This window comes from Felis catus, chromosome C1, assembly GCF_018350175.1.
Source record: "Felis catus isolate Fca126 chromosome C1, F.catus_Fca126_mat1.0, whole genome shotgun sequence".
Taxonomy (NCBI): domain Eukaryota; kingdom Metazoa; phylum Chordata; class Mammalia; order Carnivora; family Felidae; genus Felis; species Felis catus.
The window spans coordinates 51190611-51215838 of NC_058375.1; the positions used below are offsets into that span (position 1 = coordinate 51190611).

The 25228-nt window shown below is 38.3% G+C and overlaps 2 protein-coding genes across 13 annotated transcripts in view; one reads left to right on the forward strand and one right to left on the reverse strand.

The window, feature by feature from the left end:
• The first annotated feature begins 4777 nt into the window (after positions 1 to 4777).
• USP1 (ubiquitin specific peptidase 1) lies at positions 4778 to 17486 on the forward strand. 4 transcript variants are annotated; one of them, XM_023258773.2, is made up of 9 exons: positions 4778 to 4801; positions 7992 to 8230; positions 9694 to 9814; positions 10561 to 10665; positions 11199 to 11359; positions 12533 to 13224; positions 13915 to 14085; positions 14756 to 14957; positions 15988 to 17486. In XM_023258773.2, the coding sequence occupies exons 2-9, from the start codon at positions 8061 to 8063 to the stop codon at positions 16718 to 16720; spliced, it is 2355 nt and encodes a 784-aa protein (XP_023114541.1). In that variant the 5' UTR covers positions 4778 to 4801; positions 7992 to 8060; the 3' UTR covers positions 16721 to 17486. The 4 variants fall into 4 exon arrangements, with proteins under 4 accessions (XP_023114541.1, XP_044891886.1, XP_044891887.1 ...); XM_045035951.1 differs by lacking the exon at positions 4778 to 4801 and adding an exon at positions 4878 to 4896; XM_045035952.1 differs by lacking the exon at positions 4778 to 4801 and adding an exon at positions 5054 to 5768 and having other exon boundaries at positions 12533 to 12897.
• Positions 17487 to 19609: 2123 nt separating this feature from the next.
• DOCK7 (dedicator of cytokinesis 7) overlaps positions 19610 to 25228 on the reverse strand; it is a 227551-nt gene continuing 221932 nt past the window's right edge. For all 9 annotated transcript variants that reach the window (XM_045035944.1, XM_045035942.1, XM_045035945.1 and 6 more), the window contains 2 exons: positions 23162 to 23329; positions 19610 to 20069 (listed from right to left, as the gene is read on the reverse strand). In XM_045035944.1, coding sequence (XP_044891879.1) covers positions 20027 to 20069; positions 23162 to 23329 — 211 coding nt within the window. In that variant the 3' untranslated portion in view covers positions 19610 to 20026. The remainder of the gene's footprint in view (positions 20070 to 23161; positions 23330 to 25228) is intronic.

The window sequence follows — 25228 nt, forward strand, 5'->3', positions numbered from 1 at the left end:
TAGACCCTGATGGAGCTGACAATTGGAGATAGTCCCCGCAGCTTGGGAGCAAGTCCTTCCTTGAAGGGTGTTCTGGGCGTCATGTCCATATCTACTACTAGGGCAAACATAGTTATTGAGCATATCCTCTTCTGCAAAGAACCAAACAATATGCTTTTTTTTTTTTTTAATCTTCTGCTCCCCCACCTGGAGAAATCTTTTTTTTTTTAAGTTTTTTATTTTGAGAGAGAGAGAGAGAGAGAGAGAGAGAGGAAGCGAGTGGGAGAGGGGCACAGGAAGAGATAGAATCCCAAGCAGGTGCCACACTCAGCGCAGAGCCAGAGGTGGGGCTCAATCTCACAGTCACAAGATCTCGACATCAAGAGTCAGATGCTTACCCTACTGAGCCACCCAGGCGCTCAGGGAAATCTTTTATTGAATCAGGAGAGGAGAAGCATAGCAGAGAATATTTGTCCTCCAATATCAATTGTATACTTCTTCCTTGATGTTATGACCTCTTACTGGACATACAGACACGGAGAATAAAGTTAGTTCTGGCCCATGGGTTGTAAGCAGGAGTGGTGTGTACAACTTCCAGGAAGTATTTTTCAAGGGAGGAGGCATGATCATCTTTCCCCTTTTCTCTTTTCTGCTTATTAGAATGTAGACAAGATGGCTGGAACTTAAGTAGCCATCTGGACCAGAAGGTAGAAGCCACACATGTTGAGAATGGAGGAAATTAGGTCCCTGATGGTCATGGAATCACCACTAATTTAGACTTCCTACTTCTGCACTCTGTTTATGTGATGAAGAAATAAATGTGCATCTTGGCTAAGGACACTTAAAAAAATATTGTTTCTCATAGATTAACCTATTCCTATCTGATGCAGAATTTGAGCCCTAGAAACTTCCTACAGCACATTACATGACCTTAAAATAAATGAACTGTCACTTTAGTGGAAGCATTAGGGCAATGTGTGGTAAAGACTCAGATATTGCCACATGGAAAACTGGTGACCCTTACTGTCCAGTTGCAAGATATTTGTAGCATGAGGGAAATAATTGGTAAAATTTATAGAACTTGGTATTCGCTGGCTTTGAATTTTTGCCAGTTTCAGCAAAGTTCTTTGAGAGATTAACTCAGGCCAGAGCTAGTCAATCTGCAAGTAGAGATGGAAAGGTATTCAGCTTTCCTAAGAGGGGAACTCTGTCTAAATCTAAGTGGATTGAGTTCTATAATTTGGAAGGGCTGAAAAAATACCAACTACGTTTATACCTTTAAGTCAAAGCACACAGGAATTGCCTGTGAATAAAAGCCTTGCAAGGAAATGTGCCTGCCGTTCAGCCATACAAGGCTGACAAAAATGGGATTAAGAATGCTGTCCACCTGTTAAGTCCCATTGTTTCAGATGTCCCCAAGGTAGCTGTCATTAAGAGTGAGGTAGTTGCACTGCACATGGAAGCCAGGAAATAAGAGTCTTTGGGCTTAAAAATTATATCTTGTCAAGAACTAGAGCTGTAATTTCTCCCACATAGTACTGAGTGAAAGGAAAAGGATCAGAGACCTTTTACATTTTTGCATCAGTTATATTGCCAGATACACCAAGCCTGCTCTGCATCCATGGGCTTCCGCTCTTGCTATTGACAAGCACAGTTATGGAGGTTTTGGGATTTCTGGAGCAGCATTAGCAGAGGTGTCAATATCTAGCCACTAGGACTGTGGGCTCTAACATTCAGGACTGAACACATGTATTGTGCAAGAGTAGATCACAGTGTGTGTAGTGTGGTTCTGGAGTTGGCAACACGGGCAGCTTTCTGATGGTCGTGGTTCCTAGGTATTGCAGGAGCAATGTAGTTCAGGAGTTTTGATTTCCTGATCATAAAAGAGTCATCTTTTCCTTGGTGGCCAGTTCTGTGAAGACTTTGGGACTCATTCCTGAAAATTAATCTGAGTCTATTTAATCAACACTCCCAGTATTTAATGCTCTTTTTGCTTATACCAGGGGAGTGGATTCTATTCTCTTCAACTGAATCTTGACTCATATTATGTATCATAGAGGAAGAAAGGTGGCTGCAGACAATAGGATCTCAGTTAAGAGAAGGGGTGGCTGGGTGGCTCAGTTGGTTGAGTGTCCGACTTTGGCTCTGGTCATGATCTTGCAGTTTGTGGGTTCGAGCCCCACGTCGGGCTCTGTGCTGACAGCTCAGAGCCTGGAGCCTGCTTCAGATTCTGTGTCTCCCTTTCTCTCTGCTCCTCCCCTGCTCGCACACGCACTCTTTCAAAATTGAACAAACGTTAAAAAAAATTAAAAAAGAGAACTAGAATTAGGAAAATTATAATAGGAAACTAGAATTGGTTACCTATCCTGGTAGAGTTTGAAAGTAGCAATGATTCTGCTAGTACCAGAGAATGAAATTGTCTAGTCCATGATACACAATGGCAAACTAAGGCACTGACCTATAATTATATTTCTAGTTCTGTCCTTGTCTATTTTGGGTTATACTGGCTTCAAAATGAGTTGGGCTGCTTTCTTTTCTGCTCTCAAATAGGAATTATTAATCCCTTGAAAGTAGCTCAAACCCTAACTTTGAGTTTATTTTACCAAGTGATAGCAGCATTAATTTCTCTTTAGGCAGTGACTTTGAACTTTATGTTCAGTATGAACATGTCATACTGTTCTTTGTATAAATTCAGTGATTAGGACCTTTAAAGTCTCACTTTTTTTTTTTTTTGAGATAGAGTGAGAGAGAGAGAGAGAGAGAGAGAGAGAGAGAGAGAGAGAGAGAGAGAGGAGAGAAACCCAAGCTATCAGCACAGAGCCCAATGTAGGGCTTGATTTCACCAACTGTGAGATAATGATCTCACCTGAGCTGAAACCAAGAGTTGGAGGCTTAACCTACTGAGCCACGCAGGCGCCCCTAAAGTCTCACTCTTAAAATGAGTATTTGTTATGGGTGTTGATTCTAAGATGGGTAAATTAAGAGGCAGTTACTTGGATTTAGGATTCTTGGCTGGGCAAGGGAAATGGTCATCAATGCTCTGCAGAGTTTTAGGATAAAGATTTCCACTCTAAGTGATTTCTTCCAGTCTTGTGGTTTTAAATACCATTTGGTGACTCCTAAATTTATATCACTTGATCTAAATTCTCCCCTCAGCTCCAACCTTGCTAACTGTTGGCGCAACTTCTATTTAAAATAGGCATCTGAGTTTTAGTGTGTGAGAACAATGTCACCTCACAACAAACCCACTGCTACCTAATGTTCCCCATTTTAGCAAGGGCCAACCACTATCCAGTTGCTTTGGGGAAAAAATAATCCTGGTCATTTTTGTCTCTTTTTTGTTACAATCTATCAAAGGATCCTGTTCACTCTACTTCAAAATATATTCTGAACTGGGGAGCCTGGGTGGCTCAATCATTTGGGCATCTGACCCTTGCTTTTGGCTCAGGTCATGATCTTGTGGTTCCTGGGATGGAGTCCTGCATCCAGCTCTGTGCTGGTGGCACAGGGCCTACTTGGGATTCTCTCTCCCTCTCCCCCTGCTGGATCTCTCTCAGGATAAAAAAACAAAACCCCCAATACATCCAGAATCCTACCAGTTCTTAACATTTCTACTGCCACCTTATTGCAAGCCAAATAATTTATTTCCTGGAAGTCTGAAATAGCCTCCTAGCTAACTTTCCTGCTTGCATGTTTGAAGGTCAACAATCTATCCACCATAAGCAGCCACTTTACAAATTATGCCACTGCCCAGTTCAAAACCATCCAATGAATTCCATCTCCTTACCCTGCTTAATCAGAGCCCTGCAGATGTCACTACTCTCATTTCCCACAGTCATCACATCTAGGCTCATTTTGCTCTAAATACCCTAGCCTACTTGCTTCTTTCCAGTATATGCATATGAAGCTTGGACTTTTAAAAACTTGTTCTCTGCCTGAACCATTCTTCCCTGAGATTCCTCCAAGGCTCACTCCACTTTCATTCAGCTCAAATGTCAACTCAAAGAGGTCTTTCCAGACTCGTATCTAAAACTGTCCACTCTCCATCTCCTTTCTCTACCACTCATTATGTCCTATCATTTTAACTTCTGCCCCTCTCTAGAATGTAAAGCTCCTTTCGAGCAGGGAATGCATTTCATTCACGCCGTGTCCCTAGCGCCTTGAAAAATGCCTTGCAACTTGGTAGGCACCTAAAAACAAACTTGATTAAATGCATTTGAACTGAACTTATCCTGCTTAACTTGCTTTGCGAGGTCACCTCACTAAGGTAAGCATACTAACGAAAGGAAGCAAAAATCAGGTAAGGCCTGGCTCGCCGCATTTGAGCCCCAAGTAAGGGCTCGCGCAGAAACACTTTCCAGCACCCGCAGCCGCAGCTGGGCCTTAAAGTGCTCTTTTCGTTTCCTTGTCTGGCCGGGAAGGGAAAGGAGTAAACGGGAGAAAATGAGGCGTGGAAGGGCTGAGGAAGGAGCCTCAGCGCTACCGTATACGGTTGAGAATACGCTGTTATCCACGACAGCGCTGGTTTCTATTGGATGGTCCCGGGGCTGGGGCTGCGATTCCGATCAGAAAGCCCAGGCACCGAGCACTAAGCACACCCGTCAGCCATTTTCCGAAACTAGTCTCCCTAGTAACCCCGCCCGAATGTGTACGCGAGAAAGGGGGGCGGGACTTATTGTGAGGGCCTCACTCCGGAAACCGCACCCGCGGAGGCGTCCCACCGCCAAGGATTCACAAAACGCGGAGCGAGATTTAACAGTCGGCAGCGAAAGCGCGCACTCGAACGCCAATGAGAGCGGAAGGAGTGGACCGTTCCTGAAAGGTACTCTGCATATCCAGCAATGATTGGTGGAGTCCTCCTGTCTTCTTTTTGGTATTGGCTGGACTTCCTCCGCCCACCCACTTGCTTTTGTCTAGGTACTTCTGATTGGCTCCTTCAGCGTGGTGGGGGGGGGGACAAGGTTTGGGGGACTGCTCATCACAGATTGGTGGATTTGAGCACCTAGCGTCGTCTTCCCGAGGAAGGAGTCCGTCCCATCTTCTCTCTGTCCCGTCTCCCGACCCGTACGCCTTTCCTCAACTCGCGCGCACGAATGGTTAAAAAAAAAAAAAAAAAAAAAAGGGTGTGAGGCTCGAGCCCGCCAGCCAGGCCTCCAGCACCTAGCGCGCGCCCTCAGCAAGGACCCGCGCGAGCTGCCCCTGACGCTGCCTGCGCTGTTTGAAACTGCAGGACCCGTTAGGATCTTGGGAAAACTACCGTTCCAGCTGGTTCCGGACCCCGTGCGTGGCAGGGGGGCGAGTGGCGGTCGCGAGGCGGCTCTTGCCTTTCGCGTCCCTGCAGCGTGGAGACTAGAACCGGCACTTTCGAAGGACGCCACCTCCAATCGCAGTGCTGGCGCGGGCGGAGGCTAAAACACGGGGGTCCTGAGACTGAGGAAAACGCGCCAAGTTCCCCTCGGTGGTGGAGTGGGAAAGACCCTAGCGGTTCAGGCGCTTGGCGAGCGGGACTACTTCTGGCGCGCCTCGCCATCCCGGGGCGGGGGAGGGCGGGGGCGGGCGCCGCTCCGGGGATGTAGTTGGTGCCGGCGCAGGGCAGGACCGAGCGGCAGCCCGGGTTCCCGCTCTTGAGAGCGAATGGTCACTCCCCTGCGGGGAGGGCAATCCGGGCAGCTTTTCCTTGGGTCGGGGCCCCCGCGGGCTCGGGGCAGGGGCTCACCTGTCGCACCCACATACATCCCGGCTGGACTCGGGGCGTCACCGCCGCGGACCGTGCTTTGGGCCATGACCAGGTAAGGAGGGCCTGGGGAGGAGAGGCCGGTGCCTGGGCGCCGAGACAAGTTCGGCCGGCCCCCAAGGGGGTCGCCCTAGGACCCCGGCGTCGGATCCGCGGGGGGGTGTGGGGGGAGAGACGCCGGGACCGCTTCGCTGCTGCGCCCTTGCGGAGCTGCCAGTCGAGCCCTCTGGGCACCGGTGGCAGGGAGGGGCGCCCCTCCTGCCGCCGCGGGGACACGGGGAGGCAGGTGCGGGCTGGGCGTCAATAGGCCAATTCCGCGGGCGAGGGGCCCGGAGCTGCGGTGCGGGCCGGAGTCGCCACCGGCCAGCCTCCCGCAGGACCCAGGGCTGTGTCTGACCGGCACGGACGGCAGCACAGCCTCGCCTTTTCACTTTTCGTTCCTAGAGGTGCGGCGTAGGGAGAGCATGTTTTCACTAATGTTGTCCGGTGTCGGGAATTGCTAAATTTTATCGCGCACTGTAACTTAATTTTTCCAGAAGTATTTAGAAAGCCACGTGTTTTTAAGCCTTTGTCGAGGATGTTATCCTTGTTTTACGTTTTTCGTGAAAAACTGGCATTGAGTCCTGTCGTCTTATAAAGGGAAGAACTTGAAACTAGTGGGACTGAATGTTCATATTGTCATTTGTTCAAGAGTATCTGATGTTCGATTTATTGTGTTTTCTGTGACATTTGATTTAGACTTCTAGGAGAAACGTTTTAGTTTTTCCAGTAATAAAGCCAGGAGTAAGAAATGGTGTAAGATACGGCATCTGGTAAAAATGTGGTATTTTCAGCAACGTTAAATGCTTAGTGATTTGAGGGAGCCAGGAGGGTTTAATTGCTTAGGGTCTATCCGTTATTTCAACTGCTTGGTCGTGTTTTTTTTTTCTGCTTATTTAAGTCCGGTTACTACTCTGTGTCTTACCACTTTACATCATTTATAAGAATTGGCTCCCAAGAAAAATCTTTTACGAGAATCGTTAATGCTTAGAGATCCCTGACAACTTCGCGTAGGCTGGTTTATCGTTCGTGATAGCTTTCCATCAGTAGCAATAAGTGGCTAGGAGGGTAAATTGAGTTGGGGAGGGGGATGGGGAAATTGGTCAACTTTGCAGTTACTCCTGAGTTGAGTCTCAAAAGTGTGGTTTCACAACCGAGTTCAATGTTGCGAATTCCCAGATCAGAGACAGTGAAGTGAAATGCTTGTTAGGAAAGATGGAGTTTGAATTTTGTTAGTTTCTCTGTTCATCCTATTAGTATGTGTCTGTATTGAAATCATTGCTGAGGTTTTGTACTCTAATACCCCAGATAATTCCCTCCCCCCTCCCCCCGATATCTTAAGAAAATAGGACGTGTGTATAAAATAAATACCACAAATACTGCTGGGGGGGGGGGGTTCATCCAAAAGTTTTAACAGTGAAAAAAGTTTAAAAAAGGTAAATCTTTTTTTCTACTCAAGGGAGCATTTAACAAAATGTATAGTTTAAAAGAAGTTTTGGAAAATCAGTATATTGTGTCTAGTCAGTAACAGTTTGGTAGCACAAAGTGCAGCAGTTCTTTGCACCATTTTCTCGACTTTGCATCTTTTATTACTTTTAACTCAAATGTTTAGGTATAATTGAAAACCAGATCTATGCCTTTGCTTGTATCCAAATTATATTTTTTTATTGGAGTATAGTTGACACACAATGTTACATTAGTTTCTGGTGTACAACATAGTGACTTGTGCAAGTTACATTTTATATAAGCTTTTTTAGAGACTATTTCATGTATTCATATTAATAACTAGAAAAGGCTTTGGAGGGAGGACTCCTTCACTTCCAGCACTCTTAATTTCCCATTCATCCCTTTCTTTTTTACCTCGTGCTTTAGAATTAGAGATGGTTGTTGCTCAATGTTTTCCGAATGAATAAATTAAAATAAAAATTAACTTCTTAGTCAATACTGCTTTACCGTAGGTCTACTCAAATGGGGGTATTTTGTGGTGTGACCCTTAATCTCATAGGCTAATAAATAATAAAAGTTCAGTATCTGATATTTTTGTTTAAGAAAGTTAAGGACAAATGACAAGCTCCTTCGTTTAAGCAATAAACATTGAGTGCCTGTTATTGATCAAGCATTGGGTTTTCAAATGTGAAGATCTAATTGGTACCATTCCTTGGTAAATTTTCAAAATTTAATGATCTTACTGCCTACAGCTGATAATTGAAAATAATGAAACCTTTTCTGTGATTAACAGATATGATTGGTGATTACAACATCCTTGTATAAGTTAATTCTTGTCAACTCCTTGGGATTTGAAGAGAAAATGCCTGGTGTCATACCTAGTGAAAGTAATGGGCTTTCAAAAGGTAGCCCATCCAAAAAAAATAGACTTTCCTTGAAGTTTTTTCAGAAAAAGGAAACTAAGAGAGCCTTGGATTTCACAGATTCTCAAGAAAATGAAGAAAAGGCTTCTGAATATAGAGGATCTGAAATGTATGTATCTTAAGTATATTTCGGTACTTTTAAAATTCCGTATCAGTGAAGAAGCAGTGAACTTTGATACCTCCATTCTGATCTGATAGTCTATGGAGGCAAAAACACACAGCAGTGAGACAAACCTAGCAGTGTATAGTAGAAACAGCAAAACTGTAAATGATCGTCGAAAAAAGGGGGGGGCGGGGGGGCGCCTGGGTGGCTCAGTCGGTTAGGCATCCGACTTCGGCTCAGGTCATGATCTCTCAGTGCATGGTGCATAGTGCACGAGTTCGAGCCCTGTGTGTCGGGCTCTGTGCTGACCGCTCAGAGCCTGGAGCCTGCTTTGGATGCTGTGTCTCCCTCTCTCTCTGCTCCTTCCCCATTCATGCTCTGTCTCTGTCTCTCAAAAATAAATGTTAAAAAATTTAGAAACCGCAAAACTGGCTGGCTCAGCACAGGATCACATCCATAATGTTAACCTGTTTACATTGATGGTCAGCCAGTTAGATTGACTTGGAGAGATATTTGTTTGCTAAAATTATTTTTCAATTTAAACTTATTTGTAATGTTAACGCATTCTGTGTAAGGGTAAAGAAATAACGTGATTTTGGGGTTGTTTTTTTTTTTTTTTTTTGGTTCAGAAGACTTGACAACCTAGTGTATGAATTATCAAACCTATTGGTATGTAGTTGCCAGTAAGATAAAAATAAATCTTTTGGTGCAAATCCTTTAGTGATTGAAATCTGAACAAAATGGAATACTTGCATATAGTTGTTGTAATTAGAGTCTATATACTAGCTCACGATTCAACACATAGGTACACTGCTATATGACTAAAATGGGTTTGGTCCCATGTGTAATTTCCTAATATTTCCCAGTAATCTGTTTAGGAGATGTGAACCTTATGTGTACCAGCATTCATGCCTATAAACACTTTGAGGTGCCAGGGTAGTAGCTAGCTGCTATAAAATAAAAATTCTGTGAGGACCTACTAGTTGTTAAAATAAGGTAAAAGAAGAACAATTCGTTTTAAAGTGAAGGACAACCGTGTAATTCTCTTTATCTACTCTTTCCTTCTACCAGAACCTGACCTCTTAGGTGGTGCATCCTCTCCTAGATATTGTCATAGCTTATTTCCAGGTTTCTGTTCAGAGTTAGACTGCTTTTAAAAATTATGTAGGTTTAACTCATCACAGTACCAGTCCCTCAATTTTCTACTCTCTAAAATGGGATTAATAGCTCAGGATGGAATTGAGGCTTGTTGTGTATAATGGTTTTAAAGTGTTTATAAAACTTTTATTCTGAGTATGTAGCAATTTTTGCACCTGTATAGATTTCTTAGAAAAGTGTCACCTGAATAAAATCCATATCTCAGTTCATACAATTTTTGGGAAAAGGCTATATCTAAGGAAGTGTTCGTTCCACTTTGTTTCTTTGAGATACTATACTTCATAATACCTCTCTCTGCTTATATTTTATAGTGATCAAGTTGTTCCTGCAGCACAGTCCTCACCTATAAACTGTGAGAAGAGAGAAAACTTGTTACCATTTGTGGGACTGAATAATCTCGGCAATACTTGTTATCTTAACAGTATACTTCAGGTAAGTTGAGGATTTTGCTATATAATAAAGCTTTAGTAGGCAAAGCATGATGTAACATTTAATGTTTGAGAATTTCAGAGTGGAGTATTTTAATTGTCCATATGGTCTTTGCCTTTGACTGTAAATGAACTAGAATGGACTAAAGTAATGATTCTAAATTGCATGTTACCGGCTTCCTTTGGGGTAAGAGAAAGTAATAAAATTGGGCTAGCAAAATTGAATTGACATTGGTTAACTGGAAGATGACAAATCCTTGGTTTTCCTGCCTTATTCCTAGTACTATGGTGATGTGTATTTTAACCTTTGGAACTCTGTTTTATATTGTACTCCTAGAACCCTACGTCCTAGCAATATGTGCCCAGGCTCACTGCTTTGCTGCCAGTGAGGGAAGACAGTGAGCTACTATGATGAAATATAAAACAATTTTTGACACAGTATTAATTTCAGAATTTTAACTAATGCACATTTAAAAATGCGCTACAGGGGTGCCTGGGTGGCTCAGTCGGTTGTCTGACTTTGGCTCAGGTCATGATCTTGCGGTTCTTGAGTTCAAGCCCCACGTCGGGGTCTGTGCTGACAGCTCAGATTCTGTGTTTCCTTCTGTCCCTCCTTCCCCTTTTCGCACGCTCTCTCTCAAATAAAAATTTTGAAAAAATTTTTAAAATGCTCTACAAAAAACATAGTACTTCAATGGTTTTAGTTACATTGTTGTTTGTCCAGTAAACACTCAGTCTTACTTTTTATAGGTATTATATTTTTGTCCTGGTTTTAAATCTGGGGTGAAGCACTTATTTAACATTATTTCAAGGAAGAAAGAAGCCCTGAAAGATGAAGCCAATCAAAAAGATAAGGTAAAAATAAAAGAACAGAAAATATATAAAAAGTAAAGTAATGGAAATTAACTTGCTTAGAAATTAAAAAGTAATAGAAACACAGGATTTGGGAGGAGGATAATAGACTAGTTCTCTGAAATGGAATTTCTTAGTATCCTGTGTTTTTAAGAAAGGCAATTTTTCCATTCTTGTAGGTTAGCTAACTAGGTTATCATCTTTTACAGTGTCTTCTCTTGCCCTCTAACTTATTGCTTACCAATAAACATTGTATATCACAGTCACAGTTTATCATGCCCTTGTATCTCCTGTTATTTATATATTGTGTTTTCAAATTCACTCACAACCTTTGATTTACACAGTCAGAAAACCATTATCCTCCCTGTAATTGAAAATAATCAAAAAATTGTTTAAAGTTTGTATACCTCTATAGAATTAGTGTTAGAATGAAATTAAATTTAGCAAAGCTAGTATTGTCTAGTGAAACACAAGAAAAGGGGAAGGTACTTAATTTGTTCATAAATAAAAATAATGGTTTGTGTGTTTCTTCACAGGGAAATTGTAAAGAAGATTCTTTGGCAAGTTATGAACTCATATGCAGTTTACAGTCCTTGATCATTTCAGTTGAACAGCTTCAGGCTAGCTTTCTCTTAAATCCAGAGAAATACACTGATGAACTTGCTACTCAGCCAAGGCGACTGCTTAACACACTCAGGTATTGTGCCTATAATTTTAGGATTCCAACTTAGTAGCTTACTGCTTTCTTTGGGGGAGAGTGATATGGGAACAAATAGGGGGAGTGAAGAGCCAGGAAAATAGAAACTACAGATCCTATACTCACTGGTATCCCAGAGGCTCTGGAAATTAGAAATCTTTTTGTAAGTTTGGTACTAAATTCATTAGATGTGAATTGGTATGAGGCTATTAATAGTCTTTGTTCATTTTTATTTATAATGTGAATACTCACACATTTTTAAATAGGAATAGTAATATGTTTAATTGTGGGATACTGCCCCTTGGGTTAAAATAAATTTATTACATGCCGTATGTATTTTTTTAATCTGAAAATTAGTGAATTCTCAGATTTGGTCCTAAGAGATTTCAGATTAGGAATTGTAGGTTTTTAGTCAAAATATATTATGCATAAGAACTATAAATACCAAATATTCCAGTTTTGTTGTATGTGTTTGCGTAACTATTAGTTCACTGGATTAGATTTTTTTTGTATTGTCTTAAATGAAACATTATCCAATATATAAATAGCCTTACCTAATGTTACAGGGTAAATCTTAAAACTAAATAACTTTTTAAAGAATAGACCTAGGTGAGGGGTGCCTGGCTTAGTTGGTAGAGCACGTGACTCGATCTCAGAGTTGTAAGTTCAAGCCCTACATTGGGTGTAGAGATTACTTAACAGTAAAAAAAAAAAAAAAAATAGACCTAGGTGTAATTGTTATACGTTTGTTAATGGGCAGTATAGCATGGTGGCCAACAGCAGGTTTGAGTCCTGGCTTTGCATCTCTTTGACCTTGGGCAAGCTACCTTATCTGTAAAATCATGGTGATATAGTACTTACCTTATAGGGTTATTGTGAGAATTATGTTCTACATCTAATATAAAAAGCATCTTGAATAAACCCTGGTACATGGTAAACTATACAAATACTAGCTGTTACTAGTATTTGTGATAATGAATATGAGGTAAAATTTGTTTTTATTTTTAATTACAAGTTTAGGTAAGAAGTTTCAAATTAGTTGAATAAATGTTTTCAGGTTTTTAAAATAATTTGATACCCCTGTAAATGAATTAATTTCTCTATAGACAGGATGTGTTTTTTATATTCTATCTTGAAAACTAGAATAGATGAAATGGAAATTTTTATTTATAGGGAACTCAACCCTATGTATGAAGGATATCTACAGCATGATGCACAGGAAGTATTACAGTGTATTTTGGGAAACATTCAAGAAACATGCCAACTCCTAAAAAAAGAAGAAGTAAAAAATGTGGTAGAATTATCTACTAAGGTAGAAGAAAAACCTCATCAGAAGGAGGAAATGAGTGGTATTAACACCACAGAGATGGACAGTATGAGGCATTCTGAAGACTATAAAGAAAAACTCACAAAAGGAAATGGGAAAAGAAAAAATGACATTGAATTTGGTAACATAAAGAAAAAAATTAAAGCCTCTAAGGAACACCAGTCACTGGAAGAGAACCAGAGACAAACCAGATCAAAAAGGAAAGCTACAGGTGATACATTAGAGATTCCTTCTAAAATAATCCCCAAGTATGTTTCTGAAAATGAAAGTTCAAGACCCTCACAAAAGAAATCAAGAGTTAAAATAAATTGGTTAAAGCCTGCAACTAAGCAACCCAGCATTCTTTCTAAATTCTGTAGTCTGGGGAAAATAACAACAAACCAGGGATCCAAAGGACAGTCGAAAGAAAATGAATATGATCTTGAAGAGGACTTGGGGAAGTGTGAAAATGAAAGCACAACTAATGGTTGTGAACTTGAATCTCCAGGGAATAATGTTAAGTCCGTTAATGTTAATGAAGTTAAGCCCATAAACAAAGGTCAGTATAATTTGTTCTTAGACATTGATAGGTAGGATTAACAGCTGCAGAACTGCAGTGTTCTCTTAGATACATGTACAAGATAAATGTGGTTCAAATTGTAAGAAAATTTTAACACTGTGAACTGTGTGGTGTTTTAACCACTGTACTCAGATGTGCGTGTATAAATCTCACTAATCTTAAGGTAATGTTAATTTATGGTTTATAAACGAGGGGAATTCCATACATTTTAATGGAAAGAGAATTATTTTACCCCCTCTGCAGTACTAGACAATAAACTCATGAAAGAAATTGCATTTAATGAAATACAATTTTAGAGAACTAAGTAGTTCTACTGTAGTTGAACTGGATAGCTACCTAATTGTGTCCAACTCTCAGGGAAAATGTGTAGTATTGATGTGGTTAATGGTTTTTACCAAAAGTGTCATACTTATTTTGGGGTTGTTTCTATAGGAGTTTCTTTGGGAAGGGACTTAAGGTGACAAAATTGTGACTTTCTTTTTTAGAGACCACAGTAATTCATCTTCAAAACGATCTTTACAGGGAATTTATGTATCATGAATAAGACACCTCTTAATGTTAACAAGCAAGTTTAGATCTAAAAGTCAGCTTTTTATTCATGATACACTTGAAACAATATTGGTTATTTGGGCTACGCTGAGCTGAAAATTTTTCCTATTTTTGTTTTAGGTGCAGAGCAAATTGGTTTTGAGCTAGTAGAGAAATTATTTCAAGGTCAGCTGGTATTAAGGACTCGTTGCTTAGAATGTGAAAGTTTAACAGAAAGAAGAGAAGATTTTCAGGACATCAGTGTGCCAGTACAAGAAGATGAGCTTTCCAAAGTAGAGGAGAGTTCTGAAAGTAAGCAAAATTGGAGTCTTGTATGGATGATGGAATAAGTAGTTTTCTTCAACAAAACACAGTCTAATAATAGCTTGTATAATTACTGGGAAAAAAAATAGTGTCTCTGGTATAATAAAATCTTTCTGCTCATATAGATTCACTTGTTAATAATTAACATTTAGAAGATTATGGTATCTTTATTTTGATGTGTAGAGTATGTTATAATGGGAAGTGAAATGCTTAATTAAGTTTTAGGTATCTCAGCCGTAGAGCTACAGAGGATATTTTTGTTCACAATATTTGAGCCAGTGTTTTGTCTAGTATAAAAGGACAAGAAGTAGGGAAACGTTATGGGAAGTGATCATGAGACTGGCTTGTTCAGATATCAGAAGTGAGCCATTAAAGTGTAAACTGAAAAGTCTGTCTTAACATTGAATCAGAGACTAGGTTATCATTTTGCTGGCCCTGTCACCTAAGTACTTTGTACTTGGCCAGCCAAGTATAAATATTTAAAAGATATGTGTCCTGTTGAGGATGATAAACTTAAGTTTCTGAAACTAAAATGTCTTTATTGTTTGGGAAGGATTAGTCAAATGAAATGGCATGCTAATTTTGAACATGGAACTTGTTTAATTTTTAAATGTCTGAGAGGTTTTTCATTTGTGAGTGAAAGGATTCTCTTATGTAGTTTCTCCAGAGCCAAAAACAGAAATGAAGACCCTGAGATGGGCAATTTCACAGTTTGCTTCAGTGGAGAGGATTGTAGGAGAAGATAAATATTTCTGTGAAAATTGCCATCATTATACTGAAGCCGAACGAAGTCTTTTGTTTGACAAAATGCCTGAAGTTATAACTATTCATTTGAAGTGCTTTGCTGCTAGTGGCTTGGAGTGAGTATTATAAATAAAAGCTATATGAAAAAAAATGAGCTGCTATAAGTTTTGTTCAAAATACTATAATAGTAACAAAATAGTGTAATAGCATAATATAAAGATAACCTTAGAAAAGTTTGTTATTAAGTTTACTTGTAAAAATGCATCAATATAAATCCTTTTGGTATGAATACATAGTCTAGGGTTCTTCCCACATCTTTTAATCTTCGTTCCTTACTAGATACAGTTTCAAGTTGAAGTGATTAAAGCAGGAAACAGATCTTGTATACATCAAGGTTTTTTGAGGGGTGAAAAAGGCAAAATTATATTTAAGGTAAGCCAAGAATCAAACTAGTCTTTGAAGAATTTTGATTCTTCTGTTGAAAATTCAAGTATCTTTGTGACATGTATACATGTCATTGTAGATTTTATTCCGTCCCGTATTAATGAATTGTTCGGAGTTAGCACGGGAGCCTCCAGTAGCTCTCTACACACTTTATTATTACAGAAGAAGACATACAGTGTTTTCTTTCAGTGGATTTTTTCTTTGCTGTTTATTTTTGTTCCCCAAATCTTGGTAGAGATGGCTGTCACATTAAAATTACTCACTAAAGGATTTTGAAGTTAAATGGCATTTAAAACACTGGCTTTCTCATTGTACAAAATTAGGAAAGTTTTAAAGGGGCACCTTGGTGGCCCAGTCGGTTAAGTTATGCATCCGACTCTTGATTTTGGCTCAGGTCATGAGCTCACAGTTTGTGAGTTTGAGCCCCATGTTGACAGGGAATCTGTCTCCCTCTCTCTCTGCCCCTCCCTATGGTGCTATCTCATAAATAAACATTAACTTTTAAAAAATTAGGAAAGTAAACAAAAGGGAACATGCCATATGTTCTTCGTAGAAACTGAATATTAGCACTTATTTCAGTATTTCTTGTGTGCACTAAACATTAAGGATTCATTCAGACTTCTACTTGGTTTCACATTTGGATGTAAAACTGAATGTGTAAAGTGGAATTGCAGAAAACTTTTTTTTTTTTTCCTTCCAAAGGTTTGATTGCTATGGTGGTGGACTTTCCAAGATCAACACTCCTTTACTGACACCTCTTAAACTGTCACTAGAAGAATGGAGCACAAAGCCAACCAACGACAGCTATGGGTTATTTGCAGTTGTGATGCACAGTGGCATTACCATCAGTAGTGGGCATTACACTGCTTCTGTTAAAGTCACTGACCTTAACAGTTTAGAACTAGATAAGGGAAATTTTGTGATTGACCAAATGTGTGAAATAGGTAAACCAGAACCATTGAATGAGGAGGAAGCAAGGGATGTGGTTGAAAATTATGATGAAGAAATGTCAATTAGAGTCAGTGGAAATACACAGCCAAGCAAAGTTCTGAACAAAAAAAATGTAGAAGCTATTGGACTTCTTGGAGGACAAAAGAGCAAAGCAGATTATGAGCTGTACAACAAAGCATCTAATCCTGATAAAGTTGCCAATACAGCATTTGCTGAAAACAGAAATTCTGAGACTAACAGTACTAATGGGACTCATGAAGTTGATACAAACAAGGAATCCAGTGACCAAACAGGCCTTAACTTTAGTGGATTTGAGAACAAAATTTCATATGTAGTGCAAAGTTTAAAGGAGTATGAGGGAAAGTGGTTACTTTTTGATGATTCTGAAGTGAAAGTTACTGAAGAGAAGGACTTTCTGAATTCTCTTTCTCCTTCTACATCTCCTACATCTACTCCTTACTTGCTATTTTATAAGAAATTATAGAGTATTTTCCTTATGTATATATTAAACAGACCTGGACAAAAGCTGGTAAAGTTGATTACATCAAAGAGTCTAGCTTATCTTTTGAAGCTATTGGATATTATTGGTCTCTCTAAAGTTTTTATATAAATAGTGAAATTTGAATTACTGAAAACCATGTTAATTTTTAGAATTCATTTCCCATAGTAGAGACTAGTGATGCATTAGCTTCTGGGAACAAACTTGTATAGGTTCTTAATTGAATTATCCAAATGGAAGCATTTAAACACTTTTGAGTTCACATCTATCTTTTGTGTTTGCTTTTTAAAATAAAGTGCTTGTATTTGTATCTCCATATTTTGGAGTAATTATCTATATGATGTTTATAGGTCCTGTGGGTTTCCAGCTAAGAAGAAGAATCTCATTTCAGTACCTTTAGTTTTTTAAGTCATGAAGCCAGATCTTTAATGGGCTGTATTTAGAGGCACAAAGTCTGGAATATGTGTGTATTCACAGTAGTGTACATTTTGTGCCTTGAATCACTTTGAAAAGTGTCTCAGAAAACCTGGACAGCCAATCCCCCTTCTATCTTGAGAAGAATTTTATATGTATTTATGAAAATGATTCTGTATTCTAGTAAATCTTTTTGGGCATGGACTAATTTGTATCTCTTCATAGTCATATTCTGCACGATCTGTATATAGTATATCAAATTTAGAGGTGTGTGACCTTAAATTTAACTTTTTTTAAAAACTGGGAGGTCAATAAAATTTAAACTGCTTAACAACTACATGTACAACTGCTCATATTTGTTTTGCATATTTTTTGCTATAATATAGTGGAGTTCTCTTGAGAATATGTATAATATATGTGTATATATACACACATACCTAGAAGAGAATAAACATGCATAATTACCTTTAATAGTTGGAGGTGAAGAGATTTTTCAAATAGGAGAAACTTAGTCCATCCAAGTTGTCATACTTAAAAGAGGTTTACAGTAAAAATTGTTGCATTCTTGGTTGCCCTTTAAAGTAGACATACTTTATGGAATCCGTAAGATGAGGCTTTGGGCACATACAAAAATGTGGTTAAATTTTCATTTTAAATGTATATTAAATTGGCAAATGATCAGTTACCTTATGACTTGATAAGACATTAAAAACCATTCTAAAAAATACACAAATACTATTAGAATAACACTTTGATAACCCCATTTCAAGTACCAATAAATTAGTCACAGTTAAATCATGTCTCAACATTCTTCCACAAGATGGTGTGTTACAAAAAGTCATGGTTCTCCCCTCACTCTACATTCAGAATCACTAATGGAACTTTTTAAAAGAAAACAGCCCTGAACACTACTCATAAGCTTCTGATAGAGTAGTTCTAGGACAGAGCCTGGGCCTCTCACACTCCAGAGACAGTTAATGTTAAGAACTACTGGTACGAGTTCTTGATATGAGAACGTTGTATTTTAAGAAAACTGAAGTACATGGAAGGTTGGGATGTGTTCAGTATCGTATCAGTGTTCTCGGAGGAAGTCTCTTCTTCAATCAGAAAACAGTGTTGCATGACAGTTAAATCATAGGAATTTTAGGGTTCTTGATACTGTCACTGAGATTCATGTGAAACACTTTAAACTCTTCCATAATATAACTTAATGAGAAATGACCTACAGGTTAATATTCTTTGCCTTATGTATACCTCCCCCGTCCCTTGCCCTAAAGATGAGAGTATTTGTTACCTTAGTTTTAACGAATTTCCATTCTTGACTCCTGGGCTTTACTTATTGTGCATGTGGATCCTCTGTCCTCAAATGTATTTCTGAGGTTATGCCTTTCTGACTCCTTTAGTTCACAACCCTTTTGGTCCAACACTGTTGACTCATCTGAAAAATCTTTTTGTGATTCAGGCTTTGAATTGGTGTAGACAAGATGAATGTGACATAACATTGCCAGTTATAAAGGTAAACTGGAGAAAGAATGTCAACCATCTCCTATGCTCTCAGGAGAAGTAGACATTTTTTGAGCTCTTGTTTCAACATCAACTAAAGAATAAAGGCACTGTATTTGATCAGTTTTTAAGTGATTCGTGTCAATGGTCTATGGATCAAAGGGATAGATTTAAAATGTCTTTCTGTAAGATATATAACGACACAAAGAAAAACACATTGTTCAAAACACTCCTCAGAAAATCATTAATCGGTAGTTTCTTGGATAAACCTGGCAAGTAATTGAAAATAAATATTCTCCAAAAAAATTTTTGCCTTAGTTTTTCATGTCCTATATTTTAAATTAGTTCTTAATTTAACTAAAACTGCTAATTTTACTTTTTACATATACTTTGTAAAATCTATACAAGTGTTAAAAAATATAACTTCTCATTCATCTGGTAGATTAAAATCAAACACTAGCTCTCTGTCATTTTTATGGTGATCTAAGACAGCTTTAAAGCAGATTTCTGACTTACCAGTATAGCTCACTAAACTCATGAAAAGACCAGCTTGTTTATCTGAAACACAGGAATCTCCCATGTTAATTGCTGAGAGTCATGAAGTGCATACTTCTATCAGATTGAGGATTAAAGATTTACTGTCACTGGTAGCAGCTATCCCAGTTTTTAATCATTATTTATAGACAAAAGTTTCATCAGAGAAACTTATTTCTGCAATTTGTTCTAAATCCCTTTTCTGAGTATCTAAATGGAAAATAACTTAGAAACCAGTTTTAAAATTTCACAAACCACTTATCAATATGTGTCTCTACCCATCCATTTATTTAACTTGGGGCTCTTTGGCCTATAAAAGGTCAATTTCATTTCATTTTTACTTTGCTAGTTTTGGAAAAAGTTCTTGTATCAACTCAAGATTCTCTGCTTTTGTCAACAAAAATTTTTGAAGTCTCAGTAAAATTAGTGTAAACGTTCACATATTTAATAGTACCTTTAAAATAAGCATTACTACATTTAAAATGGTTCCAAAATGAATCTATAAATGGTAATATAAATTAAAAAATACAAACTTAAAGTAAATAAATTTAACATTAGCTATGGTATAAATAATAGTAAATGTATAGTGAGTCATTACTTTTGAGTCTTTAAAAAAAGATAACAGCATATTACCAGAACATGAGAAACCATGGCCATGATTCTCAAACTTCAGTGATCTACATTTGATAATGTTTTGGCCACTGCATTCTTCAATGAGTAGTAAATTAATGCTAGAATTTCCAAGTCCCAAGTCTTGTCTTTCAGTAGATCTTAACTTCTTTCCACACTCAATGTTGAATACATGGCTCTTTTCAAATGAGTAAGACAAGTGCATTTATTTCAAAGATCCATTTTGCGCAGGCTCATCCGACTGAAGGAATCTCTGGAGAGAAAATGAAAGGATACAAGTAAACGATTTTAGTATATTCCTTTAAAATATGCTTTACGGTACTTCTTTCTGCCAGAGTTACCTCAAAGTTTTATCATCCAAAACTTAAAAATGTTTTTTTTGGCCAAGGTTTTTTTTTTGTTTTGTTTTGTTTTAATGTTTATTTTTGAGAGAGACAGCACAAGTGAGGGAGGGAGAGAGAGACACACACACAGAATCCGAAGCAGTCTCCAGGCTTCGAGCTGTCAGCCCCCTGTGGGGTTCCAGCCCACCAACCCTAAGACCTGAGCCGAAGTCAAGACACTGAGCCATCCAGGTGCCCTTGTCATCAAAGTTAACTTTCAAGTTATGCGTTCATCCTATACATTTCTGCCTTATATATTCTAATTTACAAACACTGCTACAAAGTATATTACAGTAACCACTTTGCCAAATCCACTGATCTTTATTCATTTTTCCAATAAGTGTATTAGATATTGTGATGAGACAGGAACTAATGGGAGAGATTTCAGAAAAAGATTTGGGATTATTAAAAGGGAAAAAGGGCAGGTGTTTCTTATTTAAAATGTTAAATTCCAAGAATTCAGTGGTTCTTAAACTTCTGGGCTTTAGGTCTTTACACTTAAAAATCGAGGGTTGTTTATGTGGGTTCTAAATTGATATTTACCATATTAGAAATTAAAATTAAGACAATTTTAAATTATTACTTTACAAGATAACCCATTACATGTTACTATAAATAGCACTGTTTATTAAAAATAACGTAAGAATGTTAGAAGAATGGCATTCTTCTAATGTCTGGTTTATTAAAAGGCTAGATTTTCATATCTGCTTCTGCATTCAATCTTTTACAATATCACATTGCATGTAGTCTCTGGAAAACTCCACTATACTCATGAAAGAATGAGAGTGAAAAAAGTATTTGTTACTAATATGAAATTAGTTTTGATTTAGGAACCTCAAAGCATCTCAGGAAGCCACCCCCTTCTTTGTGTTCTAGATCACACTTTGGGAACCACTATCTTAATATCTTTTAAGCCTACTGCACAATAATGTTCCAGATTCTGTTAATCAGCAAAATAAATTCAAGTTCTATGGGAATGCTATTTTCTAAGTTCTGAAGAAATTAAGAGTGAAGAGAATATTCTTCAATACCTCTTGATGTATTTTATCTGAAACTGGTTTCTTTTGTTTACCCTTCCTGCCATCAGGGTTTTACCCTGAGGCTTATGATCTCCATGAAAGAAGAGGGCAGGTACAAAAAGATCATGTTCAGCTTTGAATCTCAAAGCTTGGTTGTTTGGTTCTGTGGAAAATAGCAGTCTTGAAAGCTAGACACTGCTCACCACACCAGCATCCCCAAAAAGTGCCCCCCCGCCCCCGCAAAACTGCCTGCAAACATTTAGAAAAGCTTGGGGGACTGACCATAATAGATGGCAGAGGAAGGCAAAACTCAGGATTATGGTGTGAAGGGGAAAGCTCCTTCAGATAGAAAGGACACAATGTTTCCACTGAAATGGGCTACAGATCTGAAGAAATCAAGACTAGCCTTAGCAAATGGCATGACTATGTGAGGGACCCAGCACCCTCTTCCCAGGACCTTAGACTGAGGAGTTTAAGAATAGTTGACGTGGGTCGAGGCAACAAGAAGGCAACAATTGCAAAAAGATGGGGGCTGGGGGCTGGGGGGAGCACAAAGTAAAGGGGACTGGTGTTGCTTCCTACTAAGAATTTCAAGAGGAAACAGATCAGTATAAGATGGTGGATGCAAAATATATTTTGCCAGAGATAGGATTTTAAGAAGGCCGGCTTTGGATCCTCTGTCCCCCATCCCCTCCCCGGCCCTCCCACGCTTTCTCTCTCTCTCTCTCTCTCTCAAATAAATAAAAACTTTAAAAAGACACCCCTCCCCCCCCCCCCCCCCCCCCCCCCCCCCCCCCGCCGTCTTCCTCTGTTATTGTAGAGCTACAACAATGCTCCATGTCAGGGACATGACATGCAGGCACTTAGTAGACATTCTTTGATTTTTTTTTTCCAGAGGTCTAGATGTAAAAATATATTAGATCAATGAAGAACAGGGACAAATTCCCAGATGATCAAATAGCTAGTTTGACTTAGCTGTATATATTTATACCAAAACACTGTTTTCACATAAGCAACTTCAGAGGCCTTCCAAATATTAATTTATTAACTAAGTACAGTTTAAGAGCTTTACTGTTATCAGTTCAAAGGGTGGTCAAGTACTGATGCCACAATAATTCAATGGTTGTATGTATATTTGGATTTCAAAAGGCAAAACAAGGGCAGTTAACATGCCATGTCCAGAATTCAGGTGCTAAAAAAGTAAAATGTTAAAGCACTACATGCCTAAAATTTAATTTCCATTAACAACCTCTTAAAGGTAGGTATTATTTTATTTGTCACAATTTGTGGAGAAAAATACTGAAACCCTCTCAATATTCCATGGGGTCACCTGTTTTAAAGATAATTTTTTAAATTTATTTTTGAGAGAGAGAGAGAGAGCATGAGCGGGTGAGGGCAGAGACAGAGAGACAGAACCTGAAGTAGGCTCCAGGCTCTGAACTGTCAGCACAGAGCCTGACACGGGGCTCGAACTCATGAACCATGAGATCATGACCTGAGCTGAAGTCAGATGCTTAACCAACTGAGCCACCCAGGTGCCCCAGGTCACCAGTTCTAATATAACCTAGAAGAACATACTGTATACTATTTACTGTTAGGGCTGAGGAAAATTAATTACCCAGTTCCTGGGACATTCTACTTAATTCTCCCATAAAAATAACAAAGTGTAACAGGACTTTAAAAGAAATAGTCTTAGGAGGTCAGACTTAGATGTTGTATCTTGGTTAGTATGTGTGCCTAACACAACTTTATTATTCTCAAATTACAGAACTGACTTCTATTATGAGGGTTATTCACAATAGGCTACTTTAACTTGTTAGGTCTCAAGAGACAATATCTGAAACCATGTAATAAAGTTACACTAATTCATTATTATTAAAACAATTCAAGCAGATTTCATTTTCCTGAAGATATCCAAAATAATAGAAAATAAATAAGCATACCTGTGGCAGGTGACAGGTAATACTGCCTTGTATAACTGAGGGATCTTTCGGTTTATCAGAGGCTGTAAGGCCTCTTTAAGGCGATGATAGTTTCTCTCCAGTTCCCTTTGATACTCCTTTTGATCTGGCCCAATTAAGCTCTTATTTTTTCTTAATGCATCCTCACACCTAGGAAAAACAGTGTGTTATCAAAAGATTTCTTCTGGCATAATTTGAGGGCTTGATGCTATTATACATATTTGCCATGATGAGGTCAGTTTTTCAGTTGAATATTAAATATCCTCTCTTGCTTTGGGTTTAAGGCAGGGAACAGATGATCAACTAGAGTTCTTTTTTTTTTTTTCTTACCATTTTATTTATTTTTTTAATTTACATCCAAATTAGTTAGCATACAGTGCAACAATGATTTTAGGAGTATCAACGTTGAGTTCTTTTAAACTCTACCATTCAGTTTTCATTTAATTGAAAATTATATATTTCTTAATGTTAAATCTTAAGTCATTTTTCTCCACATCACCGCTAGACTAAAAGCTCTTTAAGGGATTCAACCCCCCTCATTTATGTAGCAACAATGGCTTCTGGCACCGTGGTTTGACAGTATTCAAATAACTTTCTTAAATGAATAGTTCTTGATAATAATCCTTTGACCAGTTTATTTTAGATATTTAAGAAAACGTATCTGGACCCTAACATATCAATATAGTAGGATGTTAAACAATGTACACATATCAATACTGGCAGAATTATAGCTAAGTGATGTTTCAGAGGAGAATGTGTAGCTTCAAATGCTTATATATATTTTTTTAAAAAGGCTCAAAGGGAAGAGTTAAGAAACTCAAAAACAAAACAAAACAAAACAAAACAAAAAACAACAAACCCAGAACAAACTCAAAGTCAACTCACAATCCACCCACACAGAAAACAACCTGCAAATTCTACTAAACATCCTAAGGATAGACAATTCCACTGTAACAATTATTCTACAGTAGAGAGGGGGAAAAGACGTTATTTCTGAGAAGAGTTTCCAACTCCTGTTTCAAGGCTGGGATATCAAAACCTAATTGGGACTCTAAAGGAAAAAGTGTAATCTCACCCATAAACACAGCTGCAAAACTCCTGAACAAGACAACAGGGAACTATTCTTCTAATATGTCACACATCTGAGCTCCCTACACTCCTTTGATAAAAATTTTAAGTTTGTCATGATGAAAATGCAGCATAACAAATAGGTGGGAACTTCTTTAACCTAAGTATCTACAAAAAAAAAACCCTGAAGAAAACACTATACTCAATGGTGAACATTCTTTCCTTTTAGATCAGGAACAAGAAAGTGATACTATTCAACATAGTACTGGAGGTCCTAAACATTACTGTGAAAAGGGAAAAAAAGATTCTTTTTAGAATTAACAAGTGAGTTTGGCAATATCCTCATGTAAAACTATAAAATTCAACTGCACTCTGTATACCAGCAAACATAATATAATTCTAACGATACCATTCACAAAAGCATAAAAGTGTGAAATACCAAGAAATAAAACAAGATACAGAAGGCCTCTACAGAAAATTAAAATATTAAGAAAACAAAAGAGAACTATATCATATTTATGGACTGGAAAGAGTCCGGTTATAATAAAGAAGTTCAACTCTGTCAACTTATCTACAGACTCAGATTATTAGTTTGGGGGGAGAGGGTGGTAGTGGGAATGATAATTTGATTCTCTAATCTACATCAAAAGGAAAAGAGCCAAAAATAGTCCTTGAACAAAAAATGAGAGAAACTGCTCTGCCAGATATCAAAGTTTATCGCAAAGCTGCAGTAATTAAGACAGCATGATACTGGCTCAAAGAGAGAGAAACAAAACTGTGGAAGATGAAGTGCACACCAAAATGAGCACCTAATTTATGATAATACCGCAAAGCAGGAGAGAAAGGGCAATCTTTGAAATAAGTGGTGCTGTGTCAACTGGGTATCCATATGGAAAAGCAATCTGACCCCAATTCATGCCATATTTAATAAGTGGTATTGAGAATTATCAATTATTATGGACAAAAATCAAACTAATCCCA